Source organism: Phoenix dactylifera, chromosome 15 (genome assembly GCF_051530095.1).
Source record: "Phoenix dactylifera cultivar Ajwa chromosome 15, Ajwa_hap1_PhDact_Kaust_v1.1, whole genome shotgun sequence".
In the NCBI taxonomy this organism is placed as follows: domain Eukaryota; kingdom Viridiplantae; phylum Streptophyta; class Magnoliopsida; order Arecales; family Arecaceae; genus Phoenix; species Phoenix dactylifera.
The window spans coordinates 968,370-980,527 of NC_143204.1; the positions used below are offsets into that span (position 1 = coordinate 968,370).

Sequence of the window (12,158 nt, forward strand, 5' to 3'; positions counted from 1 at the left end):
GCGGGTGGAGACTCTGCTGACCACCAGCGGCAACCACTATCCGGGCTTCACCGAGCCAGCTCTGACATCCCCCTCAGATCTGCGGTCGCCGACGGTGGGTGAGCCGACCTTAGCCACAAAGGTCAAGTACGGGGGCAGTGAATGGTTGCAGTGATCTGTCGTGCTGGAGTCTAGAGCAGGAACTCGGAAGGACTGGGCGGCGGCTGCATCCCAGGGCGGAGCTGGGGGTGATCAGGGTCATCGGGATGATGAGGCGAGCCTATGGAGGTAGCCACTGTCCCAGATGGCGATGGCAAGGGGGAAGGAGATCTGGGGGCCGGTGATCACCGACTGCAGCAGGCTGACCGCACCCAGCAGAAGGGGGGAGAGCGGCATCGAGGAAGGCGGGGGAGAAGGGGTTGGTGAGGAAGGAACCCCACGGAGGAGCGGGTGAAGGTGGGTCAGTGAGTGGTCGACTGGGTGGACAAGGGGGATCCGGTGCCGAGGCTGAGGGTCTGCACACCACTGTGGCGGCCCATCAGCGTGTGGTATCCAAGTTGAAGAAAGCCATGCGAAGCTGGGAAAGTTCTCAACATTTGGAGGGGTCTAGTAGCCCAAGGGAGGGCTGTCACTCCCTTTCTACTATTTGATATGCAGATTCTTGTATGGAATTGCCGGGGTGCCGGGAAACCATCATTTAGCCCAGCTTTTCGGAGGTTAGTTCATACACATGAACCAACCGTTTGTGTACTCCTTGAAACCATACTTTCTGGTAGAAGCCTGCAACAAGCAAGAAGAAGGATTCCTAGTTCATGGGGATTTTATGCTATTAAATCACGTGGATAGTCAGGAGGCATTATTGTCATGTGGCAGTTGAATGGTTGCAAAATGGATGTCTTCAATGAATGTAATCAGAATGTCGTGATGGTCATATCTGAGGGGAATGGGCAACCCTGGGTGTTCTCTGCTATCTATGCTAGTACTGATTATCGGAAGAGGAGAATTTTATGGGATGAGGTAGGTAGCCTAATCCAGCACGGCTATCCAACACTAGTGGCCGGTGATTTTAACTGTATCGACAGCCCTTTGGAAAAGAGGGGAGGCAGACCGTTCACGAATAAATTGGAGGTAAAGGAGTTTCAAGATTTCATTATGGGTAGTGGATTGGTGGATCTGGGGTTCTCCGGGCCGCGATTCACTTGGTGCAACAACAGACTGGGCCATGCCAGGGTATGGGAGCAGATTGATCGGGTGTTCACCACAGCTGGGTGGGTTCAGAGCTGGCCTGATTTCAGGATATGTGACCTGCCACGGATTGCGTCAGATCATCGCCCCTTGTTGGTATGTACTTCTCCCACTGTTCATAGTTGTGGCCCATTTCGGTTTGAGAAACTGTGGCTCTCATACCCACAATCTTGGGACGTGGTGAGGGAAGCTTGGCAGGTGCCGGTTCGTGGGGATGCCATTTATATTGTGTCACGCAGGCTTGAGATGACCAAACGGCGCCTGAGGAGATGAAATAAGGTGGAGGTGGGGAACATCTTCAGGAGGATTGAAGGGGCTGAAGCACTGATTGCAGCTATTCAGAAAAGGGAAGAGCAGAATGGTGGGCTGTCTGAGGAGGAGTAGACTGAGCTCCGGCACAGTTGGCTATGCATCATTCATTACTACGACAGCAGGAGACCTTCTGGAGACAAAAATCGTGGGCTCAGTGGATTATGGAGGGGGATCGTTATACCAGATTTTTTCATCAGGCCACTATCATTCGCCAGCAGAGGAACAGGATTCATAGTATCAGAGAGAGCGGTGGGCAGTTGACTGATGATCCAGTCTTGGTCAAGAGGATATTGGAGGACTTCTTCAAATCTAGATGGACAGAGCATACCAGTGGTGGAGGGATGCCCACCCATCCTTCCCCATCCAGGAAGGTTTCTAATGAGGAGAATGATGAGTTGATCAGGCTGGTGTCAGCATCAAAGATTCAGGAAAGCCTTTGGTCCTTGGCCGAGGACAAGGCCCCTAGGCCAGATGGCTTTCCCCCTCTCTTTTTCAGGAGGTACTAGCATATAGTTAGGACAGATGTGACAGAGGCTATCATGTTGTGCTTTAGTTCAGGCACTGTTCCTAGTGAGTGGAAACAGACTCTTATTACTCTCATTCCAAAAAAGCAGGATGCTCTAGAGCCGAGCTATTTTTGGCCCATTAGCCTTTGCACCACCCTCTACAAGACCATTGCCAAAATTCTGGTAAGGAGAGTGAGAGGGGTACTGACTGATTTGATTAGTCCTGAGCAGGGGGCCTTCGTTGGGGGCCAGAGTATTTCCGATAATATATTGATAGCCTAAGAGTTTATGTGTGATCTCAGGCAGGCCCCACGAAGGTGGAGGTTGATGGGCATCAAGTTGGATATGGAGAGGGCGTATGATAGATTGGACTGGCACTTTGTGGCACACTCCTTGGAGGCATTTGGGTTTCATCACCAGTGGATCAGATGGGTGCTGAGTTGCATCAGGGACCCCTTATTTGCTATATTAGTGAATGGCACGCCTACGAGATTCTTCGAGTCCTCAGTGGGTTTGCGGCAGGATTGCCTGTTGTCACCTTTGCTTTTTATTCTTTGCGCGGATGCGTTATCTCATGCTCCCTGACATGCTGCTGAGACCCGTGAGCTGGAGCCGTACTCATCGAGGTCAGGTACTTTCCAGCTGTCCCACTTGTTATTTGTTGACGACTGTTTCTTGATGGCACGTGCGAGTAGGAGATGGGCACGGACAATCCGAAGGATACTTTTTGAGTACTGCAGTGCATCCGGGCAGCCAGTCAACTTAGCAAAGTCGACCATTTCCTACAGCCCGAAGATTGATCCTCAGGTGAAGGCGGCTATCTCGGAGATTCTGGGGATTGATGAGCAAGACAGTATTATGCGGTATCTAGGGGTTCCCATCACCGGTCGGCGACTGCGCCGAGCAGACTGTTCCGGGGTGGAGCTCAGTTTTCCACAGAGACTAAAGGGGTGGCAGGCGAGCGCCCTGTCCATGATGAGCAGGGTTTTATTGGTGAGGTCAGTATTGAGCTCTATTTCCTTGTACATGCTTTCAAATACCATGGTTCCGATAGCATGTCTACGGCAATTGGAGAAATGGATGCGGAGATTTGTTTGGGGTGGGCGAGCATGGGGGGGCAGTATTCACCTGCTTGCTTGGGAGGTTCTTTGTCAGCCGATGGCCATCAGGGGGCTGGGCATTCGTTCCCTTATCACTAGACGGGAGGCATTAGAATCGAGGCACGGGGTTAGATTCCTTCTGGAGCCGGATGGGCTGTGGAGCAGGCTGATGGGAGCGAAGTATGGGGAGCGTTGTGCTGGAGACTCATTCAGACCAGGACGCCAGTGCTCCTACATCTGGCCTGAGATGTGCACTCGAGCTCCTCGGGTTCTTCCTTGCATCCATTGGGCGGTGGGCGATGGTCGCAGTATTGATGTGGTTGAGGATAGATGGTTGGCCAGATTGTCGCTATCCAGATGGCCCACCATGTTCGATCCGGAAGCGACAGTCGGGAGTAGAGTGAGCGTTCTTCTAGTTTCTGGGGAGCCCAGATGGGATGTTGACCGGATTCACCTCCTTTTCAGTGACGACCTAGCCGAGAGGGTACTGGCCACACCTATGGCTTTTGAGGGGACGGCAGATAGGAGGGTATGGAGCTCGACTAGGAGGGCAAGAGTTATAGTCAGTGATCTCCAGGCGATAGTGGACACAGGGTCTGCACGCTGGCTGGAGGGTCGCTGGATTTGGCGGTTACGTGTGCACCCACGTGTTGCTCTATTTCTGTGGCGGGTGGCATGGGGCATTCTACCTACCAGAGGAATCTTGGCGAGGAGGGGGGTCCCGATACTAGCTGACTGCGAGGGATGCCCAGGGGAGGAGGAGACCACCGGTCACGTTCTGTTTACATGCCCGCGGGCGCATCAGGTGTGGGGCCTCGTAGCGACCTGCCGGCAGTCTTTCATCTCTACTGAGGCCTTTTTGAGTCAGTTGAGGGACTCAGCTCGGAGATTCGACACGGCAGACAGGGGAGTAGTATGGGCTTATGTGGCATATCATATCTGGTTGGACAGAAACGCGAGGATATTTGAGGGCAGAGATTTTTATCCGAGATCGGTGGTCACTAGGGCTTTTGCACATGCAGCTGAGCTGGTGAGCGCTGTAGCTGCCTCTTCATTTGGAGATGATAAGGATACCTGGGGCTCCTCTTCTTCCCCGCATAGGTATGCGATGATACCACTGGTATCCTGGGAGCCCCCATCCCCTGGTTCTCTCAAGGTGAATTTCGATGGTAGCGTAGCGGAGGGTGATAGCAAATGTGGCGTGGGCTTTGTGATCAGAGATCATGACTCCAGACTGATTGTGGCCGGAGGCCGGCGCACATTTGATGAATCCATCTATGTGGCGGAGTTACACGCGGCATGGAAGGGTCTTGTATATGCTAGAGTACGCTTGGGTGCCCGACAGATTCTTCTAGAGGGTGACTCGACCACAGTGGTGGACTGGATTCGCTGCCGACAGGCCAGGTCGGACTTGCACCCATTACTCCAAGACTTCCGGAGCATGGGGGAGGAGTTAGATTTACTTCGAGTTTCGCATGTGTTTTAGAAGGCGAACAGGGCTGCGGACGGGTCGCCTCCTATGCAGCCCACCATTCTGGTTTTGTATTTTGGGGTCCCTCCGATCATGTGCCGCAGGCATTAGATCGTATTTTACTTTGCGATAGTTCTGGGCTCTCTCATCGTCGTATGTAGTGAGAAGCCGGTTTACCAAAAAAAAAAAAAAAAAACCATCCTCTCTAGTATGCCGGAGTCAACTGAAGTGGTGCTGCAGTTCACTCCTGAAACTGTTCAAAATCTTGGCCTTACGTCTAAGCCTATGGTCATTCAAGGGTTGGCTTCACCAGTCTTGAGGCCGACTCCTTTACTCCAAAACTTCAATAAAGCTGGGGAAATTCTCTCCAACCAGGGCACTTTGAGTTTCTTGCTTCTCCAACTGATTTAGTTTTAAAAATTCTAAGAGATGGCTATGCTGACCAACTTGTAACTCTACCTTGATGTTTAAGTTATGATTGTTTCAGGGCCTACATCTTGCCACTTCAAGTTTGGGAAATCTAGTTGGTTTTAGAAATTTATCTTACCTGTATTGTTGGATTCCTGTTAAATTGATTGTATCCATTCTTCATGTTATTTCCTGGCATGTTAATGGGAGCAAGCTCTCACGGAGTTACCGCATGCCCCTGCCCAATCCTTTGGGTTCGCGGCATGACAATGCCTACCAGATCTGGGTCCGTGTTGGCGCCCTTCCCCGCTATTCGCACTGGGGAGAGGTTCCGAACTTGGAACTAGATGGAGACTCTGAAAATGATAAAAGTAAATTAAAGAAAGACATTGCAGCACTACTGTTGGACCCAAACAAACGTGATCGACATGCTTCGTGAAATATATCGAAGCATTTGCTTGGTTACCTAATCCACTTCTCTCAGTGCAGCTTACATACATTGAGCATTATCCATACCTTTACGTGCGTATATAGACCAGGTACTTATTCTGCACAAAGGGTACGAGTAAAATGCGAGCATAATGCTCCCGTGGTATTAGATCTTGGGTGCGAGACAAGTGGCGCCTATAAGATTTGGCTAGCTGCCCACATCTTGCAAAGCTCCAACTCCTGCCTCAAACTATGCCAGCCAACTGCAAGGTTTCTTGTCGTTTCATGTCGAAGACCTTGATAAGAACTTCCTCCACAACCTATGGACAAACACGTAAACAAGCACGCAGGTTAGTGTAATCATTCTCTGCTGGCTCTCAAATTGGATTAAAATGTCAGCAAACGAAAATCAGATTAAAAATGAAACACGGTAATCCTCTGAGTTCGCAATCGTAAAATCTGGAGACACAATTGAGAGAATCAAACAAGCAAGGAAGACAAGGATCTAGCGAGAAGATGCACAATAAAATGATCATCTCACCACAAAGACCCAAAATTTTTATGATACTTTTACGGGATTTTGGCTTTTGCATGGGCAATAAATCTTCGCAACTGCACCTGGGAAGTCCAGGTGATCTAGGGAAGCTTGATCTACCCAAACTGAATAAATGGAAAGGAATTATATAATCCCTATATATAACCATAGGAGTTCTATAAGCCTTTTAAGTACCCTTCAGACACCATAAGCAACTGACGAGATGAATTTCGTGCAAAGTTCTTCAAACTTTTGACCTCGTCTCTCATTCTCTCTGATCAGGTGAATCAGAAAAATAAGCCTCTGCCTGTGTGACCAATCAAATATAATCCTACAAACTAATTATGCAACATGCATGACTCACACAATGAAAAAATACATCTGACCAGTCATACAGATCCACATGATTACTCCAATTAAATACATGGGAGTGTGATCTCCAATACCCAGTAAAAAATTCAATGAACTTTGGAAGCCTTTTTGTCATCAAACCTAGCATCCCACCTATTCCTAGGTCAACTAGGGATTAGACATGTCAATGAGATGAGATAGCTTGGTGATTATGAACTGAGCTTGAGCTCCGATATTTATGGGTCTCTCAGAGATTCCGAGGAATGAAGTCAAATAAAGATAGAGTTAAATCAGCTTGATAGCCTACATACTGGGTTGCTATTGCAGATTAATGTCTAAGCCATCATAGTTTTGACAGCAACTTACAGTTGAGTCATCCAGATATCAACCCTCTAAAAATTGGCAAAGAATATTTGGGGCTGACGGGAATAGCAACCTATCTTATTGGTAACATAGTCTAAACATTATAAAATGTAATGTGTCTTAGAGTCATTTTATTCTTTGTATGACACATATTCTGTGTGTTGCATCTATTGCAGTTTTATTTTGTCAGATTGATTACTAGAGCTAGAGCTGATGTTTGTCAGGATCTGTCCATCAGCTGGAGATCATCCTACAAAGAGTCCAATTGGTGACTAAACTATTCAAGGCCTAAATATATGAAACAGAATCATGCAATGAAAATGGTACAGCTTCAACACTATCACACCCTAAACCATGAATCTTGTTTTTAGAATTTTGAAGTTACTTACCTTATCCGGGGTTGATGCACCTGAGGTTACTCCAATTGTGATGGGACCTGGAGGTAGCCAGTTTTCTTTCTCAACAAGCTCTCCATGCTGCAAAGGAAAAAAGAAAACTTTGTGACTTCAGGACTAATGACAGGATTTTTTTTTCTAGTAATATTAATAAGAAGAAGTAAAAGAGATCAACATAAATGTAATCCATGCATCATTAATCTAAATCTTACATTTAGCTTGTAACTTATTCTGTTTCCTGGTCCAATTCTCTGTTCACCGTCAATCCAATAAGATGGAATTCCCCGGAGTTCACCAATCTCTTGTAGATGTGAGGTATTGCTGGAATTCCATCCACCAATTACCAGCATAAGATCAAGTTTCTCATTGACCAGCTTGTACATTGCATCTTGTCTCTCCTAATAAAATGCATGTACAAGTAGATTAAAAAATGGAAGCCAGAAAAAGGACATCCAATTTACACACAAATGAAAGTAATGAATATATAACATAGGTATCATTCAACAAGAGCCACTCTAGTAAAGACACAACAAGCTCATTTTGGCAATATCTAAAAAGTGTATAATATGAGAAGTAAGAAGGAAAGATATCGAATTGCAGGAACATCAACTTATTACCAGGGAGATACTGATCTTGCATATATATTGGCTTTATTAAATCTGACCCTGCCTCTAATATGCAGTGCTAGTAGCAATGTTCTTATCCAACAATTCCTAGATTACAAGTCGAATCTCAGCTGATGGCATCAGCTTTTGAAGGCACAAAATAACATGTGTCCATCATTCCCAATATATTATGTAGATTGAGCAAAGCACACAAACTTGAACTGTGACAAGGCAGCTGATAGAACCAATTCATGAACAAAGGCTGATAAAACTAATGCAAATATTCATAGAGGGAAGAACAGAGAAACTGTATATTCCCACAGAGAGGATAGAATTATAACTAACAGTGCAAGCAAGGTTCCAACCTAAGGTAGCACAGACAAACTTCAAACAAACACCAGGTTAAAAGTGCTTTAAGATAGAATTTTCTGCTTAGTTACTGGGTATGAAGTTGTAAGCTGCTAATACTATGAGTGGCTGGAGCTTGATATATACTCTTATTATCTAAACAAACAGGTGGAGAAGGACAGCAAAGTGTCTACATATAGCCCAACAAGCCACTGAAAAAAAGGAAAATTTAGTTAGCCACTCTAGCACAAGACAGGGACTACCTACAGAAAATTTACAAGATGATATTTTGAAATGGTTTTAGATTATAACATAAAAATGGGAAACAACCAAATTACCCTAACTGCTTCACAAAGATTTACCTAAGTTACAGACTTTTTCCAAGGCTTATATAGTGCTTATCCAACTCCATTAGCTGTCTTTGTTTCTAAAACTGGCCCAGAACTTAACAACCCACTAGTCATGAAGGATACAAAAAAATTTCTAGATTACAAGTCTAATCTCAGCTGATAGCTTCAGGATTTGAAGATATTAAATTACTTGTGTCCATAATTCCCAATATATTATGCAGCTAGAGAAAAGCACACAAACTTGAACTGTGAGAGGGCAGCTGACAGAACCAATCCATGAACAAAGTTTGATAAAACTAATGCAAATATTCATATAGGAAACTCAAACAAACACCGGGTTAAAAGTGCTTTTAGATAGAACTTTCTGCTCAGTTACTGAGTATGAAGTTGTAAGCTGTTAATACTATGAGTGGCTGGATCTTGATATAATCCCTTTTTGTCTAAACAAATAGATGAAGAGGGGCAGCAAATTGACCATCATATAGCCCTACAACCTACTGAAAAACAAAAAATTTAGTTAGCCATTCTAGCGCAAGACAAGGACTACCTACAAAAATTTTACAAGATGATATTTTGAAATGGTATTAGATTATAATATAAAAATGGGAAATAACCAAATTGCCCTAACTGCTTCACGATGATTTACCTAAGTTACAGATTTTATCAAAGGCTCACAAAGTGCTTTTTGAACTCTGTTAGTTGTCTTTGTTTTAAAACTGGCCTGGAAAACCAACTCATCATGAAAGATCCAAAAAAATATAATGTCTCATAATCTGGCAAAGGACAGCTTACTATCTCGAGAATTTACATAAAACAAAAGATTGTTGAATGAGTGCCTCACTATTTGCTATAGGAGATAAAAGCAACCAGAAAACCTACCAACCATGGCAAAGAATTACCTGAGTGGCATCACAAATTGTATTGAAGCTGATGAAGTGCTCATTAATATTTTCTACTCCATATTTATGCATCATAGTCCTCTCTAACAATTTCCCTGAAAATGTAAACATATGATAATAACATGAAGCATGAAAAGGTTGATGGAATTATTAGAGCTTCAAAGCATGCAACTCACCAATCTCTTCGGTTTCGCCTTTAAGCATTGTAGTTTGGTTTGCAATGCCTACTTTCACTAAATCAACATCAGGATCAAATCCGGGAGAAACAGCATATTTGAATTTCTGCAAATATTGTGTGCAGTATTTATATGAAAGCTGACTTACTTTCTGCAATCAATAAATGAATCAGAATGAAATGGCATATCATACCTCGAGGAAATCCACTTTTGTTGAGCTAGACCCATCAAGTTCACCACCAAGAATGTAATCGCATACATATGTTGCCTGTTTTCAAACATCATACAGAAATGTTTTCATTATACATGCTAAACTTACATTAGAAAATTCAGATGATCATAAGGTCCATCGAATGCTGCCATAAAGTACCTCAGCCATGTTCTTCACAATAACATACTTCGCTGCAAAAGAAGCAGTGGCAATAGTCTCTTCATGAGAATATTTTCCATGAATAATTGAAGTATAATCCCCCTTCTTGTGCTTCTCAACAGTATTCCAAACCTTTGGCAAAAAAAAAAAGATACCCTAGATAATTACACGAAATATATGAAACAATGGGAATGAGCCTCTAGCTATGTCAAATGTCACCTTCAGTACCTTTGACACCCATGGACAAGTTGTATCAACAATCTGTACTTTCTTCTGACTCAAGGTATACATCTCATCCACAGCAGCTCCAAATGCGGGCAAAATCACGACATCATCCTGATCAACAACATCAAAATTTTTCTTCCCACCAACGACAGGTATGTTCTGGACTTCCATCTCTTCCAGCCTCTGCATTATTTAACATAAAATATTTCTAATTCTCTGTCATATCAAAGTAATTGCTTCCATATTATCAAAGACAGTACAGTACAGGAGACAACCTGCTACATAGAGATCGATGTAACTATGCTAACTGAGCAAAATTTCCAAAAACCAAAATGATATCAAGTCACTAACTCATGGTTAATAAGCTGACTAAGCATCAAAAATAGTACACGACTTCTAGGATATTATTTTTTGAGGAAATAACATAGTAACATAAAGCAATTTCAGAACTGTATTAGTAAGTCCTTTGATTAAGCAAGGATAGAAATTACAAAATCAAGTTCCGCCGATTGTTGAAACTCAGTATAGAATTCATGTTATCGCTCATCTTTCTAATAACTCTCTACAACAGAAACAAAGTAACACAAAAATAAATATCCTTCACACTTTAATTTCAGTGCATATTCTTGAAAAGTAAATTTCACTCAATAATTGAAAACTATCGACTTCAGTGATCACTAATTGAGCTGCGTGGTAGAATTTGGCCATCACTTCCTCAGCAGCAATTACCCACAGAAAGGGGAAAATTCTGAACTGCCAAGTTCATATCGTGGGGAAGAAAGAAAGGAAGAAGAACAGAAAAAGAACAACTAGCAACCGGCGATAGCGAACCTTATTGACCGTCGGATTGTGGATGATCTCGTTAGTAACCCAGATCTTCTCTTCCGGGAACTGCTTCCTGGCCTCGTACGCGATCTGCACCGCCCTTTCCACTCCCCAACAGAACCCGTAGGACTCCGCGAGCTTCACCTTCACCTCGCCCCACGTGTACTCGTTGTTGTTCTCCTTGAGCGTCTTGATGATATCGCCTGCAATTTCCCAAACCCCAACCCTAATCAGTGATCCAAGATTTCCAATGCCCCGATTCTAACAAAACCTAGATCCTGAAACCGCGAATTCGGGAAGAAGTGAAAGCGATTGAGAGAGGGAGACGGGGAAATACTGGTGTACTCGCGGTTCATGAGCTCGACGGTTTCCTTCTTGTGGCCGAAGCCTCGGCGGTTGTAATTCTCGCTGCGGGTGAGGTTGTGGCGGAAGGCTTTCTTGTCGAAGTCCGGCTCCCGGGCGGTGGAGTTCTCCCCGCCGCCTCCACCGCAGCGGATAGAGACCGGAACCCTTCCGCCGGATCGAGGCCGGATTCCAGCGGGATTGCTCCCTGGGATGAAGAGATTGGAGGCGAAGCGACCCAGTTGTGTGGGGATCGCCATCATAAGAGGAGAGCAGGAAAAGAGAAGAACCACGAGCTTTGGAGGCGGTGTCCAGAGAAAGGGAGATCGAACGTTAGTGGTGGTGCTCTATTTATCGGTTCGGTTTCGTCCTTCAATTTTTTTCGTTACTTTTCGTTTATAACTTTTAACTGGCACAATTTTCGTTTTTTTCCCCTTCCCTTCAGAACTTCAGTTTTATGGTAACCGCGCCCTCAACGGAAGCGTTACTTGCCGGCGGCGGCGTTAGCAGATAAGAGTAAGTTATTCCTCGTACGACAATCGGTAAGATCTAACGGCCATGATAAATCTGGAAACGCAGGTGGCAGCGAGGAATTCAGGAGGGGATCTATGGTCACCGCCGTGAGCCCGAGGGGGACTTAACAAGGCGAGCAAGAAAGCCGCGAGGGAGACAAACTGTCGCGAAGCACGAGTCAAACCTCCGGAAAGAATGGAGGCACAGGAACTCGAGGATCATGATTGGATGGTATCCGTCCGATTCCGCCAAGGACGGTGGGACCCATTGGGTTTTTGTGCACACAAATCACGAGGTTGGAAATTATGGTTTCGCGTAGCCAATCTTGGCTGGGCACGTCTCGGTCCCCGGCGAAAAGTTCATGCTTTCGTCAACTTTATGCAAAGTCCGCGCACGATAACGTGATTCTTC

The 12,158-nt window shown here is 45.0% G+C and overlaps 2 protein-coding genes across 2 annotated transcripts; one reads left to right on the top strand and one right to left on the bottom strand.

The window, feature by feature from the left end:
• Window positions 1-867: 867 nt before the first annotated feature.
• On the top strand, window positions 868-1,497 carry LOC149751183 (uncharacterized). Its single transcript, XM_089927601.1, has one exon. The coding sequence runs from the start codon at window positions 868-870 to the stop codon at window positions 1,495-1,497; it is 630 nt and encodes a 209-aa protein (XP_089783727.1).
• Window positions 1,498-5,384: 3,887 nt separating this feature from the next.
• On the bottom strand, window positions 5,385-11,657 carry LOC103713886 (4-hydroxy-3-methylbut-2-enyl diphosphate reductase, chloroplastic-like). The gene is made up of 10 exons (XM_008800938.6): window positions 11,230-11,657; window positions 10,899-11,095; window positions 10,071-10,250; window positions 9,843-9,974; window positions 9,666-9,740; window positions 9,473-9,578; window positions 9,297-9,391; window positions 7,307-7,492; window positions 7,089-7,175; window positions 5,385-5,770 (listed from the first exon to the last, which is right to left on the bottom strand). Exons 1-10 carry the CDS (start codon window positions 11,495-11,497, stop codon window positions 5,696-5,698), a joined length of 1,401 nt encoding a protein of 466 aa, XP_008799160.1. The 5' UTR covers window positions 11,498-11,657; the 3' UTR covers window positions 5,385-5,695.
• Between the last annotated feature and the right edge of the window lie 501 nt (window positions 11,658-12,158).